Below are 22709 nucleotides of genomic sequence, written 5' to 3' on the forward strand. Positions count from 1 at the left end.
TCAGACAGCTCATTGGAGAAAAGTAATGGGTACCTTCTCGTCTGGCTGTAGTAGACATGCTTTTAACATTATACTCCATCACTTCCCACTAGCTATCATGGCTTCCCTCTAGAGCCTTTCTGAAATGTATTCTATTACTAGTTCAGTAATAAAATTGATAAAAATAGATGAATAAAAAGGACAAATAAAAGAAAAAATAGATTAAAAAGTACTGGTTAACACAGACTTGATTGGTAAGAGGTAAGTAGAGTCTAGTATCCACTTTTCTGATTTTAACTCCATTATCTATCTTATTCCTATATTGTCCCTGTCTCTTTCCTTAAAATTGTATTTATTTATTTTATGTGTATATGTGTGTGCCTGAATTTATGTATTTGAAACATGTGAGTGCCTGTGAATGAGGAGGCTGGAAGAGGACATTGAATTCCTTGGAACCAGAGTTATGGGTAGTTGTGAACCACCATGTGGGTGTTTTGAATTGAACCCCAGGTCGTCCACAGAGCAGTGAGTGAGCCATCTCTCCACCCCATCCCTCCCTCTTGTTGCTACTTTTGTATGTGAGTTGTTTCAAATGGCTCGTGTTGCAATTCTGTCCTTTCAGTACGAAAAGAAATGACTAAATGCACAAACTTCCCTGAACAAAAGTCCTCTGTCCAGCATCATTACATGTAATTTAGTTCTTATCTCTCAGAATATTATGAAAGCAACATAAATGCAGTACAGTTATGATAGCGGACAATGGAACATGTGGGCAGAAGCACAAGTAAGAACAGTGAATGCAGAGAAAAGGTTGCTTGGGATGATAATAGCTGTGTAGGAAAATTGGTGGATAATGGGATAAAGAGGTCTATTCTCTTCCACAGTAAACAGTGAATAGGGAGAACAAAAACAAAATATGGAGAATTATTCCTACAACATCAAAATAATTTCAAAATAATGACATCTGAGAGAAAACAGCAAAACACAAAACTAAATTAATAGAGGAGCAGAGGCAGCCAGTACCTAGAATAAGAAGAAAGAGAACAAAGGGGTCTTACAATTTTAAAAAAATGACAACGAAAGAAAAGGAACAGAAATTAAAGGGGCTACTGGTGTCTTTCATGTGTATTATAACTGCTATTTTAAAAGTACCCTCTTTTATCCTTCCCTCTGCAAGACGAGCTACAAGCTGTACATACTGTTCAAACTCTTTGGAATGCTTTATTCAATCCCAAGTCCCAGTGTACAAAACAGGCAAGGTTTTGTTTAACTGGCTGCAAGTTAAAGGAATCAGAAGAGTCACACAGAAATTTAGTAGGTGGACATTAGTTGTTGAATTTTAAAGAGTAGACTGAATATTTAAATGTTTCCTATGTTACCTGTAGCAGATAAATATTGAGTCCACACTTGAGTAAATCTACTGATGGGGACTTCACCAACTTACAATAGTATGTTTTTTTGTTGAAAGTAAGAGATGAACAAGCTTCACATGCATCTCTAACAGTCCTGTCCCTCAACTGCCACTTCATATGCATTGATCTCATTTATTCTTCATAACAATCCTGTTGCTTGCTCTCCCTGCATTATAGGTGATATAATGGAGGTGCATGAAATAAATAGTTACTTGCTTGCTTGAAATAATAGTCATGTTAAAACCAGGATTTAAGAGCAGAACTATTTGACTTTATATATCACTCCTTGTTTCTCGTCTCTAAAAGGAAACTGTGCGAGAATCTAAAGTGGCAGCAGAAAGAAATTGAGATTCCTGGGGCTGGGGATTTGGTTCAGTTGGTAGAGTATACATGAAGCCCTTGGCTTGATCCCTGGCATCACATACCTGCAATCTCAGCAATTGGGATGTAGAAGCAAGAGAGATCAGAAGTTTGGGCTTACATTTTGATACATAATGAGCTCTAGGATATGCTGAGGTGCAAAAGACCCTGTCTCAAAGTAAAACAAACAAATGATTCCTACCCTGAAATACAGATTCTCTCTGTGAATTTCAGTCTTATCATCGAGTACAGATATAATACAAATAGAGCTCTTATTGAAACATCATAGCTTCTTCTTAGAAACAAGTGCTGAGCCCTCATGGTCAATTAATCTTGTCCTAAATATTTAGACTGCTTAATAATCAACTACAAAATTTGGACAAGCTTAATGGAAGTAGTGACATAGAAGTCACTAGTATAGAACCTTGGGACAATTTGACTAGTTTTAGTCCCTGGCTCCATGGCTGTAGAACGTAGCTCAGTGGTAGACAACTTGCCTTACAAGTGCACATTCTTGGGTAAACCTGTAGCCTGAGAAATGAAAAAAATTGAAGCTTATAATTCCTAGCTTCATTATTTATCAGCCATGATAAATATATAAGTACTCTGTATTTCAATTTCATATATCATTAAAATAGGAATAATCACAGTATTTCCCTGGTAAATTTGTTATGAATATTGAATTAAATTAATGAATATAAAGTTATTTAAATAGAATCATAGAGGCATTCAAATAATGCCAATTCATCATTACTTCATATTCATTATATTTTCCATAATATAGCTTTCTGTTTTGAATACTGGTGTATTTTCTTCTTTATAGTTTTATCACAGATTTCATTAGTATTTATAATATTGCCAAGATTGCCTAAAGCAATTCTACCAGACATGTCTGAGGGTTATTTCAACATATAAAAATGTATATTTATGTTACACTAAATTTTATTAGATTACAGGTCCCATGAAGGCAAATGTGACTGCCACAGAGTATGCTCTCAAAATAAAAATTCACAGCAGTGAGATACTTTATTGCAACCTCATATCCTTTAGGCTTCAATTCCTCTTGGTAAAGGACTTTCTGTTCCTCGGTTACCATTAAAACTTCTGTCTCATGTAAAGTCCTGTGAAACTATCAGTTATTTTTCATCCTTTATTTTTAATATATTCAGGTATTTAGAAATCTTTAATATTATCTTTAAGATTTTTAAACTAGCCTTCTAGTATTTATGAAATTATTTGTGTTATTCCTGATAAATTTGTGAAGGGTTCTTTTAAAATATGAGCTTATCAGAAAGATAATGTAGCCATATTCAATTATTTAGTTGTTGACTAGCTCATTCTTTCTTAATGAAAAAAAAATAACTGAGCTTTTAGGCATCCATTTAAATTGTTTTCCAGAGGTGAATCCTTACTCACCTCAGTCTACTCTTACCCTTTCCCATCTTTTCCTTTGTCAAAGGTTATCTTCAACTCCAGAATAATGTTGGTCCCCTGCACCCGCCCCCACCCAGTGCTACTAAGACTCAGTCTTTTGCAGTAATAGTAAGAACAATTTGGCAGACAAAATACCTTGTTCTTTTGTATACCTTCTTTCCACTACATTATTATTTTGGGGTTTACCTCTTATTTGATCAATAGAAAATAGAAAGGTTTATTGTAGATAACAAGGAAATCCTCAACCATGGACTCAATACAAATATCAGATACTATTAACGGTCTTTACTTAACAAGGCTGTAGCTTTTCAATCCTGGGAAGCCTGTGCTAAGAATATCCAAGTATGTGGAGTTAAGAGTCTTGAACTCTAGGCTGGCTTTGTTCTGGAGAGAAAGCTGATGACCTCACTAAAACAAGAGAACTCTCATCTGAGAGAAGCTATGCTTTCATCAAGGTGTCTATTGTCGTTGCCATCCTGTTGTTAGCCTTTCCTGTGCTCCAACGCGGCTACTCTGAATTCAGAGGCCCTCCCTTGACTTCCACATCTTTCTTACCATTGTCTTTCTAGCTAGTTGCCTTAGAACTGACACACCAGTTCATCTTAGTTTTTTGCTGCCCCTTCGCTCCTACATAGAGCATACTGTACCATCTCTTTTTTTTTCTTTTCCTTTATCTTTAGGCTCTGCTTCATTTACCCATTTTACTTAAAGCAACTGCATCTTTGGGAGACAGATGTAAAAATCAAGAAATATGGGCAGGTAGTGTGGAACCCTGAGATAAACCAGAATAACTGTTCTCTCTCTCTCTCTCTCTCTCTCTCTCTCTCTCTCTCTCTCTCTCTCTCTCTCTCTCTCTCTCTCTCTGAGTGTGTCTGTCTGTATCTCTCTCCCCTCTTCCTCCCAGTCTCTCCTTCTCCCTCTTCCTTGCCTCTCTCTCCCTCTAATTGTTCTAAGCATGAACATACATTAATGGGAAGAATAGACAAATACCTTCGGTGATATGACTAATAAGCTAAGAACTTCCTTGTTGCCTTTACTAATTTTCAGAAATTCTGACTCCTGGTTTGTACGAAACTTCTGGTAAGAGCTAGGGGAGCTGAAAAGAGACATTGGTGTTTTGCGGAGTCTCAGATTCATAGGTTTTCTCTTCCAGGGTCAGATCGAGACTGAAATAACTACCCTAATTAACTAGCAGGTTATTGGTTCCAGATATGGCATTCAGAGTTTATCTACAAACACCAAGGCAGTTTGAATCTAAGCTCAATTTACTCTCTCAATTGATTGCGAAAGGCAAACATGCAACACGATTTAATGGAGGACACACCACACACATGCACACATAGAGCAAGGGACGTGAACCAGATGTCTGCTTAGTGTTTAACTTGGTATGTCATGACCTAACACCCCTCTTTAGGGCATTTGCTACTGGGTAAAGGAGACCACCAATGTAAAAAAAAAAAAAAAAAAAAAAAAAAAAAAGGAGCTATGTAACAGAGAAAAAGGCAAGAACGAGAACAAATTTTGAAAGTCACTCTGGGTATTCTGATTTCTCCCTCACTTTCTGTGAGTCAAAATTCTTCCCAAACAAATCTTACTGAAAACACTGGTTTGAGCCTCCTATTACAAAAGGAGGAACAGTATTCTATTAGAAACCCTCAGGAGAGATTATGTGAGGAACATATGCTATCCCTCTTTGCCAAAGAGAAGTGCCTAAGAAAGCACTATTTACAGAGGTATCCAAGGATCAGTGACAACAAGTACAGGATATCTCCTCAAAGGGCTTACGGGGACAGGATATCCAGCAACAGCATGATTGAGAGTTTGGGGGGAACTGATGATGCACTTTGTATAGGAAATTGATAGAGACATGAAGGAAAATCTTGTTGCACGGAGGGTCTATGTGTTGTTGGTTCCTCAGGTAGGAAGTGGGCAAGTGGCCCCAGTCAAGTGGGAATGGGGAAAGGTACTCTTGGAAGCTATTCTTTGCTAAGTAAGATACAAATGCCACAATATTCTTTAACGCTGGTCCAAACTTGCTGACTATCTGCCGTGTGTGCAAGGAGCTCAGAAGGAATACCACAGGAGTTATGAAGGAAAAACATAAATGCTACTGGGACAAAATGTGTTAACCTCAGCATCACTGTTGCTTATGATCTTCATGACATACCAGTGCTTCTGATATAGAACTGCTGCCATTTTCCTCTGGCTGATTTTGCCCATTTCTTTACAAAGCTGGGGATAATGAAAGGGAAGGAGCTTATAGTGCTCCCTGAGGTCCTCATCTCTCTCAGAAAAGAAGAGGTTAAGTTTACCTTCTTGCAGAGGACCATTTGGTGGTCGAATAGGAAGAAGACTCTCTGCTGGTTGCGGCCATAGGGCTGATAGATCCAGGCCATCTCTCCAGTGTAGATCAGCTCCGAGCTCCTGTCTAAGATGTCCTCTCCCTAGGAAGGACATGTGATGGTGAGAGATGCCAGTACAATTGTAGAGCCGGTACAATTCCATACACATAGATACCCAGAGGTGAGCATAGACTAAAGTGGGAGGTAGCCAAAAAGAGATTGTGGAGATGGAGGAAAAGAGAGAGACTTCTGGGCTCCCTTAAAAGGTTTACAATTCTGTAAGTGAGAAGACTCATATTCTTATTTACTGTGGGGTTAAATAAGACCCATCCCTTAGTCAGTCAGTCCCCCGTCCCCTCTATATCACCCTCCACTCCTCCTGTATTCTTATTTACTCTAAACCTAAATGACACCTGGAAGTCAGTTGTCAGTCAGTCAGCCAGCAAGGCAGACAGGCAGGCAGGCAGGCAGGCAGGCAGGCAAGCATTCTCTTTTCTCCTCCTTCTTATCGTTTATGACTCTCTTTTCTGCTCTAGTCTCTCAATTCCTACCTGGCCTCTCACTTACTTCAAGAGTAAGCCTGAAAAGGTAGTAGAAATTTTTCTGTTTTCCATGTAAAAAATGAAATAAGGGGGGAAATATTTTATGATAAAATCAGGAAGTTTACCACACATGCTTCAGCCTATGTGAAAATGGAAGAAATGAGCAGTGGCCTAGGAAAGAGAACTTATTGTTCCAGGGGATGTATATGGGTCGAATAGTGTGCTAGTTACTATCTCATCTGGACCTCACAAAAGTTCTGTCAGATAAACAGTCTTGGTCCCATTTTACATCTTCAAGTACCAAGACGTCAAGTGATAGGATAGGATCATGAAGCTTGTTAGCTATAGATACTCTGATCCTAATCTCTCTATTTTCAGAGAGCACCTTTACTGTTTATCATAAATTATATTACTTCTAGCACCAAAAGTGCCTAGATGTCCAGTCCTTTCCTCTCCCTCAGTCTGTTTCACCAGCTGTTAAATGAGGTATATCAGAATAATATCTATAGTGCCAGCTCTGGTACCTTTACAGTTAAATGTATACCCAAAGTTCGAGTCTGGATTAAAGATAGAAGTCCATATACTTCCAAAATATCAAAGCAAATAGCTCTGGCAGAATAATCCTCTAAAATAGAGTGACATCAGGAAATGGTATCCTTAATTGTACCATTTCCTCTAGTCTGAGGGACTGGAAAGAAAAGGAGATCTCAGTGGATTATTTTCTAATAACAGAACTTGAAATCAGCTCAAAAAATACCATCTTAACTCTAGGGTCCAAATTTAGCTACAAGAGTATCTAAGACAAAGGTAAATAAGCAGTCCTTCTTGAGTTGACATACTAGCACTGAGACTTGGGATGCATAGGGCTGGGTCAGACCTCTCCTCAGAGTTGGCCGTTCCGGATACAAGAGAGGAAGATGTGCCACAATCCACTTTGAGTATGTATAAAGTGAAAGAATGCATAAAAGTTGGCTAATAATACAAGTTGATGACAAACATGACTATTTTTGAGGCAGGGTCTTACTATGTAGTCCAGGCAAGCCTGGAACTTGCTATATAGCTCAGGGTGATCTTGAACTTGCAATCCTCCTCCTGAAGCTTCCCAAGTACTGGGGTTATAGGTATAAGCCACCATGCCCAGATTCCAGGATGACTTTTAAAGTTACCATTTGATGAACTGAGGATGATCAGACCTGGGGGAATAGTCAACATTTTCTTAGGTAGGGGCATACTAACCCTATTTTAAATAGTTGCTGCATGTAACACTGAGTTAAAAAATGTTGAGAAAAAAACATACTTCTATGCTCACTGAGCTAACTAACCTTGAACAACTAATATATCCTCATTGTGTCTCATGTTTTTTGAGACAGGGTTTTTCTGTGAAAGCCCTGGCTGTCCTGGCACTTGCTTTGTAGACCAGGCTGGCCTCAAACTCAGAAATCTGCCTGCCGCTGCCTCCTGGGAGCTGAGATTAAAGGCTGTTTCTTCATTCATTTTGAGACTGTAACATTACAAATTTGTTTAGATATTGTGAAGAATACTTAAATTAACATTCATAAGTACTTATGAATACACACATCACATTGTAAACTTTGCATATGTAATTTTCATACTGGGTATACCATGTACTCCAGGTACTAATACATATTTCCTGTTTTCTACTAATACAATGAACTATTAAAGGATGAGCTGTGATTCTGTTCAAAATCATAAATCAGAGAAACTGGAAGTAATTTATCCAAAGAGGCAGAACCAAGTTCAGAATCACTCCAAAGCCTATGTGCCTAACTACAAGACTGCATTTGAATGATGGTACCTTGCCTAGCAGAAAATCAGCTACAATGGAAGATTAGTGAGATGAGACTGTTAAAATAACTGTGTTGTGTGTCCAGTGCTGTTACTAACTCACTCTGTATCCCTGGAAAGCAGTTTAAGCAGTTACTGTTTGATCGAAAGCATCAAATCTGTGTGAGGGCAATAGTAAGTTTACATGAGGGAAAGGATGCTCTCATTGTTTAGAGCTTTCATTCTTGTCTCCTCTGCCTCAGTTGTACTTTACATCTCTGTATCTTGCCCCACAGGGCACAATCCATTTCCACTGCCTCTAGGGGTTTCTGTACTCTTCTAGCATTTACCACAAACTGCTCACTGTCCTAGGAATCTATCTGTCTGCCTACTCCAGATGAACAAGGCCATGTCTGATTCATCCCAGATTCTATAACGGCTGGCAAGGACAAGGCAAAGAGAGGCTGTTCAAAAGGCAAGTCTCCACTTATGAGTGAGTACATACCCCACAGCTCCAGAGAGACTAGCTAATGAGGAGAACACCAAGAGGGATGCATGGATCGCCCTGGGAAGGGGAAATGGATGAGATCTCCATGAGTGGACTAGGGGTCAGGGGGGTAATGGAGGGTAGGGGATAGGGGATGAGAACATAAGGGAATGGGATGATTGAGTTGGAACAGGGACGGAATGGAAGAGCAATGAAAGAGACACCATGATAGAGGAAGACATTATGGGAATAGGGAGAAACAGGATGCTAGGGAAGTTCCCAGAAATCCACAAGGATGATCCCAGCTTAGACTACTAGCAATAGTGGAGAGGGTGCCTGAACTGGCCTACCCCAGTAATCAGATTGATGACTACCCTAACTGTCATCATAGAACCTCCATCCAGTAACTGATTAAAGTAGATGCAGGGATCCATAGCCAAGCACAAGGCTGAGCTTCATGAGACCAGTCGAAGAGAGAGAAGAGGGATTCTATGAACAAGGGGCATCAAGATCATAATGTGGAAACGTATAGAGACAACCAAACCAAACTAGTGGGAACTCATGAACTGTGTACCAATAGCTGTGGAGCTTCTATGGGACTGGATAGGTGAGAGTTATGTAGCTTGATCTGCTTAAGGGGCCCCCTGGCAGTGGGATCAGAATCCATCCTCAGGGCATGAGCAGGCTTTGTGGAGACCACTGCCTATGGTGGGACACTTTACACAGCCTTGGTCCGGGGAGAGGGGGGGCTTGGACCTCCCTCAACTGAGTGTATCAGGCTCTGCTGACTCCCTAAGGGAGGCCTTGCCTTGGAAGAGGTGGGAATGGGGGTTGGGATGGGAAAGAAGGCTGGGGGGTAGAAGGAGAGAGAGGAGGGTATCTGTGGTTGGTATGTAAAATGAATAGAAAATTTCTTAATAATAATAATAATAATAATAATAAATACATATAATCAGGTAAAAAAAAGGCAAGTCTCCTAAAATCACATATCAAATCCTCCAGTGCCTTCCATCCAAACTGGAAACAAAGTCCTTAGATGAGAACATATAGGCTGACCTCCAATTGCTCCTATACAATTTCTGCTCTTTTTGCTAGCCACACTGGCCGCTTTCTTTTTCTTAGACTATACATTCTCATATCTCAGGGGCTTTGTTATGGCTCTTCCTTCTACCTGAAATGCTAGACCACAAAAAACTCACATGATTTTTCTCTTTCATCTTCTTCAGGTCTTTTCTCAAGTGTTGTTCCCTTTGGTAATTTCTCCGTTACTCTAGCCTGTTATTTCATTTTCCCCATAATCCCTATCAACATCTGATGATAGCATGCTTATGTGTTGCTTTTCTTCTCTACTGAAACATAAACTATAGAAACTTTGCTCCACCACTTAACACATTTCTAGAACACAGAATCAAGCCTGATGGAAAGTATTCAATAAATGATCTGCAAAGAATGAATCAATGGTTAATAAATGAGTAGTGACCATTAAAACCTACCCAGAACTTTCTTATCAGCTTTTCACATCACATTTTTTTTGCAGCCAAAATCTCAAGGAGTAGGCTTCATTTAATTTTAATTAATTCTAACTAACCCATTTTGTTAAGCTTTACTTCATCCTGATTACAGGATAATTGATGATGGAGCTATGGCCTGAATGGCCTAGCAGGCATATGTAACTTGTGGTCTATAAGCTGCATGCATCCCAGGAAACCTATGAGTGAGTACTGTGGAATATTATTTTAACTGGACAAAGATGTGTAACATTCGTTTATACTGCAAAATATTACTGTAACTGTGTCAAGGTGTGTTACTTTTGTTTATGCTGTATTTGTTTAACAATGTAAGGATGTGTGTTTAATTATGTAAAGATGTGTTTCATCTGTTTCACCTTGCCTGCCCAAGGCACCTGATTGGTCTAATAAAAAGCTGAACAGCCAATAGCTAGGCAGGAGGAAGGATAGGCAGGGCTGGAGGGCAGAGAGAATAAATAGGAGAAATCTAGGCTTGAAAGAGAAGAAAGAACTAGAGAAGGAGGAGAGAATGGAGGACACGCCCAGGGTAAGAAGCCAGGCAGATGCCAGCCGGCCAGACATACAGAAGCAGTGAAAGTAAGATATACAGAAAGGTGATAAGGCCCAAGGTGAAAGGTAGATAAAGAGAAACATGTTTATTTAAATTAAAAGAACTAGCCAGAAACATGCCTAAGCTAGGCCAAGTATTCAAAACCAATAAGAAGTTTCTGTGTCATGATTTGGGAGCTGGTTGGTGGCCCCAAAGAAAAAAGCCTGGTACAAATGAGACCCAATATGTTTGGTGATGAAAAATGCCAGGTTTTAATGTCAAAAGGTTGAACAGTCCTGAAATAAGGGCAAAAGAAATGTCATCTTTTTCAACCAATTTAATCTTCAGTTGGTACCTGTGTTAACCTATGTGTCAATAAGTGTAGAGAAGTGACATGTCTACCTGGGCCTATGTTTCATCTTTTGGACCAAGGAGTGTGCTTCATTTATTCACCTTCACTTTTAAATGGATACCTTTTCTATATCTATCATACTTGTTTTGTTTTTTTTTTCAGTTTCTTTGGATTATACAATCCAATGGTAAACCAGAAAAGGACATCAGGTATTATATAAGCAGGCAAGAAAGGGAGGGAAACCACAAAGAGAAATTATGACCACGTGATCCAGCTCCCAAATATGAGCTACAAACAAGGGCACTTTCTGAAAATCTTCAGGACAAAAGAGGCTGAAGAGAAGCTATCAGGGATATGTTCCATTTCTCTTTGTTTAAAATGATTTAATGTGAAAGGAGGCAAAATGACAGCTCATCCAAAACTCTGAACCAGAGAACTGAGAAATGGAAAATTTCCAGAGACTACAGTCCTTGGAAATCTCCTCCCTTCTGCTACTCTAAACTGCCCTGAGTTATAATCACTTGAAGAAGTACAGGACAATTTAACTTATCTCTTTATTTTTCAGGAGTTCTGAGGGGTATAGTCTCCAGACACTATAACAAGTGACTGAATAATAAAGTAACTGGAGTAAGGTAAAGAAATCTGAATACTCATGAGAAAAAGATGAGGGGAAAGAGATAGACACTGATTTAAGGCAGGGTTTTCTGCTCTTTGGCTAGATAATCTGATTTACCAAGCCAACAACAATTGCCTGCATGTCACCAATCCTACCTTTCCCTCTTCAAGGGATATTAGGTTTTGAAGGTTTCCCCTGTGATTACTGTTTTTCACTTGATGACTAAAGCTGAAGTCACCATGAGGATGTGTTTTGACAGCCCCCTTGTTTGTTTCTACATCTGAGAGAGGTGGGGAGTGGCCCACCCTGGGAAGTATTGCTTGCTTGCTTATTTGTAAGGCAGCCATTGTCTGATTATCTCCTGCCCCCATCCTCCATTTCTTCTCCACCACCCCTCCAGAAACACTGTCAGAATTAACTATATGTGTCCACTCAAGGAGCACCTCCCTCATTCCAGAAATACAACAGGAAATGCTTTCTCAGACACTGATTCCTTGAACCACAGCTCAAGTCCTTGGAGTTTGGTAAAAAAAGGTCTTTGGGTAGGCCAAAGGGTTTCAAACTTTTATTCACCTCTCTAATTTATGGAGACTCAGACAACACATAAAAAATTAGAAGGGGAAAAATGTTTCAGGGCAGAAGAAAAACCTTTCAAAGAATAGGAATTCAGTGGCTTTTTGGAACCTTTCCTTACAAGAAAGCCTGCAAAAGAGACAGAAAAAGGGTCTTGCCAGTTTCAGAATGTCTCTGTTGGTAGACTTGCTTAAAGTTAATTTGGTCTTGCTCCTTGTCTCTTCTACAATAAATGAACAGAGGAAAAAACACATAAAGGTGAATCCATTACTTTCTAGTAAGTCTGGGGCGTGATGGCTTCTCCTTATAAGCAAGAGGGTTTACATATGTGTGTATGTGTAGATACATATGTGTGTGTCCACATATATATGTGTATAAATGAATGAAATCAATGTATATATTCTCTCTGTATATATATATTAATTTATATATATTTATATATATATTAATTTTTCTATATCTCAAGGTATCACTGCTATTCTACCCTTAGAGGACCTTATCTATCAAATGGGATAAAAATGTGTCAACTGATAATAATTGTGGTGTTTTTAAATCATCCACATTAGGAAGAATAGAAAAAAAAATTTGCCTGAACATTGGCTAACTCTTTGTTAAGACTAGTAATTGTCCCCTTTGGATAGACTAAACAATTTGAAATGTTAAAAGAAATACTGTTACTTAAACACAGAAAATTATGCTTGAGGTGAGGGCAGTACAAAAACGTATTGGATCTATATCTATACTATCACCACAAAGTTTAAGAATGTCACTTCCTGCTTGATGACATTTTCCATCTTGACTATGTCAGCCCACATACTATCAGGTCACACAACTTGGGTCTGCAAGATGAGTAAGAGCTGTTATTACTCCTAGTTTGTGGCATTTGGGAAGGAAAGGTTGATGACTTCATTCATTTCCTTTCAAAGTTCAAAGAAACTGTGGGTGTCTATGTTGTGATGACTAGGTGACAGATTATTTTTAGAATGATGATGAAAACAGAGCTTGGTCATTGGATTTGGCAGGATGATAGTTACAGCCTAGAATATGCATGCTTGATTAGTCTAGTAGATATACTAGAATGAGGTGATCTCACCAAGAGCAAAATAAGTATACTTGATATTCTATATGGTTATAAACAAGAGTACCAAACCTTTATTGTGTGCCTTGGAGTACATTAGAATGTACTACTTCTTATCTGCCTATGAAGTTTATGATCTCAAATCCAAGACAAAAAGAGCATTGGAATGGTACTGTCAATCCAGTTGTTTCCTAAAATCACCCAAAGAGATGAACACTGTCTTTCTTAATATGTCACAATAAAGTAAAATGAGTAAATAAAAGTAATAAAGTAAAATAAATAAAATAAAGTCACAAAGATTTCACCAAACTTCAGAGACTATTCTAAATACTCCTTCCTTGGCTTTGCCTTGGGTTTAATATAAATCCTTTTATTTCTTTTTAATTGTTGGCTAAGATAACAAGCTTTTCAACAAGCAACTGGGACCTCCCAATACCCCTGTTGATAAAGATCCTACCTCCCAGTCTAGGACAGAGGCCTGCCATTGCGCGATCTTGTCAATATTCTCCAGACGTCGCTTGCGTTCATTGATCTGCTGAGTCACATTTCTCATGACAGCCAAAGCAGCTGCAACATATCTATAATCACTGTGAAGATATGAGTGAAAGGTGAATGAACCAATGTGCAAAATGCCAATCTTAAATCCATTCTAGTTTTCCTCCTTAGTAAGAGTCTTGATTATCAGATGGTAATCTATACCACCTAGAGAACAACTACATTTCCTGTCCTATTTTTGTAAGAGATGACTATATGACTTATAGATATCCTACCTATAAACTTCTTTCACAGGGGAAACAGACCTCTTTATTTTTATACCTATTTGTGTTCTATCTGATAAAACCAGACAAGGATAAAGAAAAAGAAAAGCCTTATACATGGCATAGTCCAGAAGACACTCCTCTCTTCTCTCTGTATTTCTAAGGAGTCTCTGCCCATGGTCACCATGGAATAACATTGCTATTTTTCCTCTGGTACAGTAAGGAGATAGATGTAGTAGCATAATGTATGAGAACACAGAACTTGAAGCCAAACTCCATGAGTTTACATCCAATTTTATTGCTAACTAGCAAGTGTCACTCACACTTGATTCAATTTTCTCATGCATAAAATGGGGAGAATTTTGGCATAATTTATGGAGGGGTTTAATAAATTAAATGCAATCATCCATACATACTGTTTTACTCTTGATCCAAGAGTATTATTTGTACGTTTATTTCAAATCAAACATTTCTCCAGTAGTAGATACAATACAGGCTGCCTCCCACAGAATTCTTGGTCTGAGAAGTGCAACCTATACCCCAGCTTCTGGAAACATTTGATTACTCATGTGTTGAGAGGCATATCATTCTACTCAATTTTGTCTGCTTGTCTGACCTAGTTTCCAACTGAACAGCTCTTATGAAAGGCAGATTGAAAGTGAGATTCCAACCATTTGATACAGACAGAATGACCTGAAAAGGAAATAAGATTCATTACAGCTCAGTGTTAATACTTTCTCTTAGTAAAGCTAAAAAATCTTGTGATTGTAGCCTTCTTACTCTTCCAGCACTGATTAAAGAAAAAGTCGTGAGAAAAGGATGCAAAAAAAAAAATGTTTTTTTCTTCTTAATGTATTGGAGAATGGGGTGATGGAACAAGTATAGGCCTAAGGAGGGGAGTTCTAATTGTCAGGACAGAGGCTAACACCTCCTCTTAGATAACATCCATGACTCCAGTATGTACCTTGCCCATGTTCCAGAACTATGGACCTCAAACACTATTACACTTGATCCACCATAGTAACAGACTTTTCTTCTTAATCAATTTATTCTTTCTCAAGAAAGCTAGAAGTATTCTTATTTTGAGCCTTAATGAATATTAGCTATTGCTATGATGAGTCATATTGAGTGTACTATCAACTAATTATACTTTCTAAGTCTCTTCAAAACATGCTTTCTAGGAGCAATACCTCTCAGCCAGTCCTTGGATTGTTGATTCTGTGGATTCACCTGTAAAACTTCACATTTGTTCCTACTGTATTTCATCTTTTCACATTGCTTGTTCCTTTTTGATCTGTTAGCTCTCTAACCTTGCCAATGTTTCTCCCTGACAAGATTGTCTGAGCCTGCCAGTTAGACACAGGACAGGACAGTGGCATAAATATGTACTTCAGTTCTTTAGGCCCAGTTCCCTATCCCCTGTGTCTTTTCTTTGTTGATTTCAGGATATCAGTGTTTTAATCCATTTTCTGGGAAGTAATCATAGAATTATTTGTGGGAGTCTGTTCAAGTCTAGCTCTGACCTGTTGAAGAGTTCTTTTCGGGGAGGAGAGAGGAATGAGGAAGTATTAGATAGAAAGATAGAAGGAGACAATAAGAAAGACAGAGACACAGGATAGCTTTGGGAGGGCCCTGGGTCAATACCAAGCCACCTCGTCCTTTATTCTAATGGTCTTTTTATACACTGCCAAGGGGAGAGACAAAAGACCTCCCCCTTTCAAGATCAAAGCACAATGTACAGCCAAGTGTAGACCCTTCAAAACACCTGGTAACCACACCTGTGGCCACATCATCCCATTATGCAGCCCTGCTGGGTAAAGCAAGCTCAGATTCTCTGTCCTTGAGTAAAGTCTTACCAGGGAGCCTCTGTGGGCCCCCACAATTATTTTGTCTAGAATGCTACCACAGTCACATTTAATTAAACTTAAGTAAGCTAAAAAAATTAGTTCCTCAGTTGTATTAGTTATGATCTTAATTAACCCAAGGCCATATACACATGAAGTTCAATTGGACATTAAGGATATGAAAATGCTCTTCCTGACCACAAGTATTAGGCAATCATGGCCGTTGCTCTATAATTGTTAGTTTTGTCATTTTTACTGGCTATCTTTCTTACAGTGGTTAAAGGATGAATGTTGTCGTATCTAATCTGTACCACTAGCCTCAAAGGTGAATAAAATAAGAAAATAGTTGTGATGTACTCTGACTCCGGTCAGTGTCTCTGGGTTCTCAGATGAGGTCTGGCTGCTACCAATTATTGGAAGGGATGGAACCAAGATTTTCTAGTTTTAGACACATCAACTAACTCTCCTATTATATATTTTCTTTTTTCTTCTTAAGTAAGGGACAATTATGCCAAGTTCTCACAAGTAAATGGAATTTTATTTACTGTTTATCACTTTTCATCCAGTCTTCTACCTCAGAGACCACCCTGGTTATCTCATTTCAGACATTCCTATCAGACTAAGTCTCTAAGACTTGCCTACAAGTTGCTCAGGACATCTTAACATAGCTTCCTGAGACCCAAAAAAAGGTTTTCTCTGGCTTTGTCTTCTGTCTTTATCTTCTGCTTCCTTGGACATATCCCTACTCCTGTCAGTCTCTGGCCCACTGTCAGGAGACCAAAAATTATTCCTTCAAATAAGTTGTGGAAGTCTGATAGGAAAATATTTGAAGTTGATGTAGAAATTTGCCAAATAATATGTGACCATTGAGCCTTCATCATTGGAAACATATGATGAAGGGGAAAGCCTCCGTATTGGTTATTCAGTACCAAGTGATCAGCCCTAGCAGCATACATTCAGGAAACAATGAACTCATCAGGTTGTATAAATTTATATGTATATATAACAATTTGTTAAAGAAGAGGAGGCTATGAGAGAGCAGGGGAAAAGAGACATGGGGAAGGGTAAGAAGAAGGACATGGAATAGGAAAATGATGTAACTATATTTTATTTTAAAATGAAAGGTAGGAAACTTAAGTGAGAGACTTCTTTCTTCTTGGAATGCTTATTATAAGAATTAGTGCTGAGCTGAACCAACAAGTCCAAACTCAGGAATTTCATACCAAATAAAGACAAGCTAGAAATATTCTGAGTCTCTAAATTTCGAGGTAAGATATGTGAAAGGGTGGGGCATCGCCATCAATGGGGATTATTTTTAGCACATACCATACTGGAGGAGGTGAAATGCATCATTTCCTCTCAAAGAGATAGCCTTTATAGCCCTTGCTGGGTAAGTTCCCTTGAAAAAATTTAAGAACTGTGGAGTGTAATGGCACATGCCTTTAATTTTTAGCACTCAGGAGGCAGATCTGTTTTAGCTAGAGGCCAGCTTGGTCTATCTACATAATGCGTTGCAGTCCAGGCAGGAAAACATAGTTGGGCCCAGTCTCAAAGAAGGAGGAAGATGAGGAGGAGGAGGAGGAGGAGGAGGAGGAGGAGGAGGAGGAGGAGGAGGAAGAGGAGGAGGAGGAGGAGGAGGAGGAAAATAAGAAAGAAAGAAAAGAAAATATTAAAAAACTAAAGAAAAAAGCTTCAAGGAAGGTCTCAATCTGTTTTCCCTCCACTATATTCAAAGTCTATATAAAATATATAGTGGGTGGGGTAGAAAGGGGTAGAAAAGCTACATATGTAGACAAGAGAATTAGCTTTGCAGAAAGAATGTAGGATTGGTACTAGTTGTGAAAAATATTAGCAGGACATCTGAGTCTTTCAAACAGAATAAATGGTTGAGCAATTACTATGTCAGGTTTGATTCATGAGGCTGAGCCTAGTATTAAAAGCCAAGTTATAGGCTGCAGTCCATGAAGGTGGGGTATAAGTTTCATAATAATTATGATGTATATGATTTTGTGTGCATACTGACTTACAACTTTATAAGCAACCCTCTAGAGTATAACCCTTACTTTACTCACAAGGGTCTTCTGAAGTAAGGAGAACTATATCATGCTTTACAGATAAACTAACTACAGCTCAAGAACTGCAAAGCTATATATTGTCAAAAGGTACCAATATTCAAAAGACGTTTACTTTGTGTCCTCAAACCCCTTACCTGTGGTCTTGGGCAGTATACTTCAGGAGCTCAGCTAACTGTAAGGGATATTTGCAGATCTTCTGTACTGGAGTCAAAAGAAAACCATCGATAGCGATGTCAATCATCTGCTGCAAGAGTCGGCAGGCCTCAAAAAAGTGTTGATAGCGGCTGTCCTTCATCAGCTTGGAGAGTTCCATGCAGGCATCCAGGTGGTTGTTACAATATTCAGAGTATATCCAGAATCCGTCTTGCTGTGGAGAAAAGAAGAAGGAAAAATAAAGGCTCAGAGCCCCCAAGGAAGTCTTGAAATAATAGAAAGACAGATCTTGTCCATATGTAAGAATATTAAGGTAATGTCAATTTTTATTTGATTCATAATTTAGTAATAAACAATTAAAAGATAGCTACACAATTGGTAGCTATGCAAACCAATTACAAAGTTCATGTAGCAGTAATGAGTAAGTAGGAAAAATAAAACAATTCTGGGTAGTTATGGGAGACTGACCTTACCCATAGTAAACAGAATATGACAAATAAAATTCTAGTAACCATTGGAAGAGGTGAACCAGAGATTCTACTTCTTGCAGTGACAAACTAACACATTCTGCCACTGAAAGGAGCTAGGAAAGTCTAAAGAGTATAATGAAATTTTCCTGGGGAAATTATTATCCATAAGAGCCATAGGCCCATGACACTAGATAATGTCCCCTAGATGTGACAAGGGAAATGTACTCATGAAATCTCAACAGGGTTGCCTGAAAAAGACCAGCATAATGACAACACTAGCTGACATGCCAATTCCACATGAACCTATCCTAGATAAAGAGCTACAGATGGTCAATGGCTGTTCTTCCTCTAAAGAGGAGCTCCTGCATAGGCTACCCAATGTATATATGTGCCACACTCAATGGACTCAGTAGATTGTATGTACAAGTGTGCATATATATATATACATGTTGATATATATATATATATTTACATATAATAATTAAGTGATCAGGACTTTTAGAGGGTGAAGGAAAACATGGGAGCAGTGAGAACCAGGGTAGACAGAGGCAGAAGGCTATGTAGATGTAGTGTTCATGTAGAAAGTTCCAAGAAAAAAATTAAAAGGTAGTATTTAAAGAAGGAGAAATAGAAAGAATCATATAGCTATCTGAAGAAAAACTTTCTATGCAGAAAAGAAGCCTAAGACTATGGATCCCCAGGACAGAATGAAATTGGTGTGTCCTAGAGATATCCAGGAGACAGGATGGCTAGAGTAAGTTACATGGGAAAAAAGAAAATAAAGATTCATTGACATAAGGGTATTCTGAATGTTCAGAACCTTAGTGATTTTAGGTTTGAACCTTAGTAAGATAGGAAGTTTTGGAGGGCCTGATATAATTATAACAAATACATATTTAAAGAACACACATACAAGTAACATTATATGCAACAAAGAGGTTATATTTAGAAATAGATGTATATACATATATGCATGCAATAACAATTAGTGAAAAAAGAGGCAGTAAATTTGAAGGAGAATGGGGAGGGGTATATGGGAGGGATTAGAAGGAGAAAAAGGAAGGGAGAAGTGTAATTGTGCTATAATCTCAAAAATAAAATAAATTTTTAAAAATTACAAAAAAGAACAGAGCTCAGTGAGAGACCCTATCTCAATAAATAAGGTGGAAAGTGATAGATGAGACACCTGAATTGACCTCTGGCCTCATACACTCATACACTGATGTGTGTGTACACACATTGCACAGAAACAAGAATGGCCAGTTGGCTGCTGTTGTATTAAAAGTCAAGCAGATGATCTCAGGGCTAGTAAACAACACTACTAATAGTTATAAAGCCACTACAACAAATCAGAAGTAGAAGAAACATACTGTGGAAACCTTGGCCAATGGCAAAAAGAGAGAAATATTTGCATGAGGGATTCAGGGTGAGAAGGACACTCACTAAATTTTCTGATAGATTTAACCTGAGTTTTAAAAGAGATAAACTGACAATGGGCCAAGACATTCAATAAATAACCAATGACATGGAATCAACTTTCTCTCATGACAGATTTTCATCTGGTATGACTGATTTCTGTTGTTAAAGCAAATGTCAAGAATCAGAATGGTAGCTGAATAATTACAGGTAGGGAATCCATGTAACAAGGGCCTGGGATTAAGAGAAGACCACAAGTCACTTGCTGATCTTGAGAACATTTAGAATTTGTCTAAAACACAAAACAAACAGTGAAAACGACATTCTAAAAAAGAAAAATTTTGTAGATCCTTAAAATGTAAGAACTAGCTTCTCCAGGGCCTAGACAGGTTAGTCTGCCTGATATCCCCTCCAAACACCCTCCCCTACCTAGCATGGTCCCACATCCATTGCCATGGTCTAATCAGACCACCAATGCCTCCAACATTCTCAACCTTTAAGTGTTTAGCCAGGACTTTTCATGCCTGCCACTAACCTAAAGATACCTCTCAATGAATTATAGGAATAGATGAGGTAAAAGAATACCAGGTCAATATCATAGAACAGCTTGTCAACAAGACCATAGAAGAAAATTTCTCCATACTAAGGAAATGCATACCTATACAGATAATATAAGAAGCAAACAAAACATCAAATAGACAAGAACAGAAAAGAAAATACCCGTGATATGTAATAGTTAAAACAGTAAGTATACAGAACAAAGAAAAAAATGTTCAAAGCTCAAGAGAAAAAACACTAGTCACATAAAAAGGAAAACACACCAGAATAACAGCTCAGGTTTTGAAGGAAACTTTGAAAGCCAGAGGAGCCTGCAACAATACATTTCAAGTACAAAAAGAACACTGTGGCAAACCTAGACTTATCCGGTAAAGCTACCTGCCATCACTGAAACAGAAAGAAAAACTTTTCATAATATAAACAGCCTTAAAAATGATATCCAATAGACCAAATGGAAAATCATGCGCGCGCGCGTGCGCGCGCGCGCGCGCACACACACACACACACACACACACACACACACACACACACACACAAAAAACCACTAAAAATTAACAACACAATGACCACAATTAAAATACATGTTTTAACAATAACTTTAAATATCAATGGCCTCAATTCTCCATCAAAAGACACAGGCTGACTGAATGGATCAAGAAACAAAACTATCTGTTGTCTATAACACAATAGCTTTAAAGATAGAGTAAAAGAATGGACAAAAGAATTCTAATCAAAAGAGATCAGGAAGCAAACAGGCATCACTATCCTAATATCAGATAAAATAGACTTCAAACTAAAACTAATCAGAAAGGATAAAGAGGAAAACTTCATTCTAATCAAGTAAATAGTTAACCAAGAAGACACTACTATACTAAATATATATGTACCAAACTTGCTGCACCTAATTTCATAAAAAAGTATTACTGGAATTAAAGACACAGATTAATATTAATAACCCATTAATAGGTGATTTTCATACACCACTTTATCCAAGAGACAGGTCATCTGGACAAAAAAATATAGAAACATCAGAACTAAATGGTATCATATATCAAATGGACTAACAGAAATTGACAGAATATTCCACCCATACACCAAAGAACATGCATTCTACTCAGCAGCACATGGAAGCTTCTTTAAAATAGACCACAACCTGGGATAAAACAAACAAACAAAACAAACCCCAAAAAAGTGAAATAAAAAAAACCCCAAATCTTCACAAGTTAAAAAGTTTCAAACAACTTCATGTAACCTATCTGATAACAATGCAATAAACTTAAATCCAACAGCAAACAAATCTTTAGTAAATACAAACTCATGCCATTAAAGCAACATATGACTGAATGATGAATGGGTCAAAGAAGAAATAAAATATATCTTCTGAACCTAAACGAAAATTAAAACATAACACAACAAAACCTCTGGTATGCATTAAACGAAGTCCTACAAGGGAAATTTATAGCTAAAATGTCTACATAAAATACCAGAAAAAGCACAAATAAATGACTTAAGAAACCAACAAAATTTTGGAAAAACATGAATAAAACAAATCCAAATTTGGTTGATTGCACAAAATAATAAAAAAAATCACAGAACAAATTAATAAACTAGAAAAAATACAAATTAACAAAATTAATGGCTGGTTATTTGAGAAAATAAACAAGATTGACAGACCCTTGGCCCAATCAACCCAATGGAAAAGCAAAAACAAAAACAAGAGCAAAAAACAATGACCTCAAGACCCAGCGATACTACTTTTGGGCATATACCCAAAGGATGCTCTATCCTATAAGAAGAACACTTGCTCAACTATGTTCATAGCAGCTTTATTTGTAATAGCAAGTACCTGGAAACAACCTAGGTGCCCTTCAACTGAAGAATGGGTAAAGAAGATGTGGTACATTTACACAATGGAGTATTACTCAGCTGTTAAAAACAATGACATCAGGAAATTTGAAAGCAAATGGATGGAACTAGAAAAAAAAAAATATCCCGAGTAAGGTAACCCAGACCCAGAAAGACAAACATGGTGTGTACTTACTCATAAGTGGATGTTAACTGTAAAATAAAGGATAACCATAATCCACAGATCCAGAGTGGCTAGGTAACAAGGAGGGCCCAAGGGGGAACACGTGGACCTCCCAGGGAAGGGGAAATAGAAGAGATCTCCTGGGTGGATGGGAACTTGAGCGACTGGGTTGAGAGGTGGGTAGAGGGGAGAATACTGAAAGAGATGACTGGAAAGGGGGGGGGGCGCTTTTCAAGGACAGGTGGAGACCTGATTCAAGGGAAACTCCCATGAATCTACAAGGATGACCCCAGCAATAGTGGTTATGTAGCCTGAACTGGCCATCTCCTATGATCAGACTGGTGACTAACCCAAGTGTCATCAGAGAGTCTTCATCCAGTGACTGATG

General features: G+C 38.2%; 1 protein-coding gene across 6 annotated transcripts in view; it reads right to left on the minus strand.

The window, feature by feature from the left end:
- Positions 1-22709, minus strand: part of Arhgef9 (Cdc42 guanine nucleotide exchange factor 9) — a 165995-nt gene that overhangs the window by 21955 nt on the left and 121331 nt on the right. For all 6 annotated transcript variants that reach the window (XM_052732890.1, XM_052732917.1, XM_052732908.1 and 3 more), the window contains exons 5-7: positions 17830-18062; positions 13476-13605; positions 5498-5629 (exon numbers count right to left, since the gene is read on the minus strand). In XM_052732890.1, coding sequence (XP_052588850.1) covers positions 5498-5629; positions 13476-13605; positions 17830-18062 — 495 coding nt within the window. The remainder of the gene's footprint in view (positions 1-5497; positions 5630-13475; positions 13606-17829; positions 18063-22709) is intronic.

The sequence above is a fragment of the Peromyscus californicus genome, unplaced genomic scaffold (assembly GCF_007827085.1).
Source record: "Peromyscus californicus insignis strain IS unplaced genomic scaffold, ASM782708v3 Scaffold_10__1_contigs__length_136768540, whole genome shotgun sequence".
NCBI lineage: Eukaryota > Metazoa > Chordata > Mammalia > Rodentia > Cricetidae > Peromyscus > Peromyscus californicus.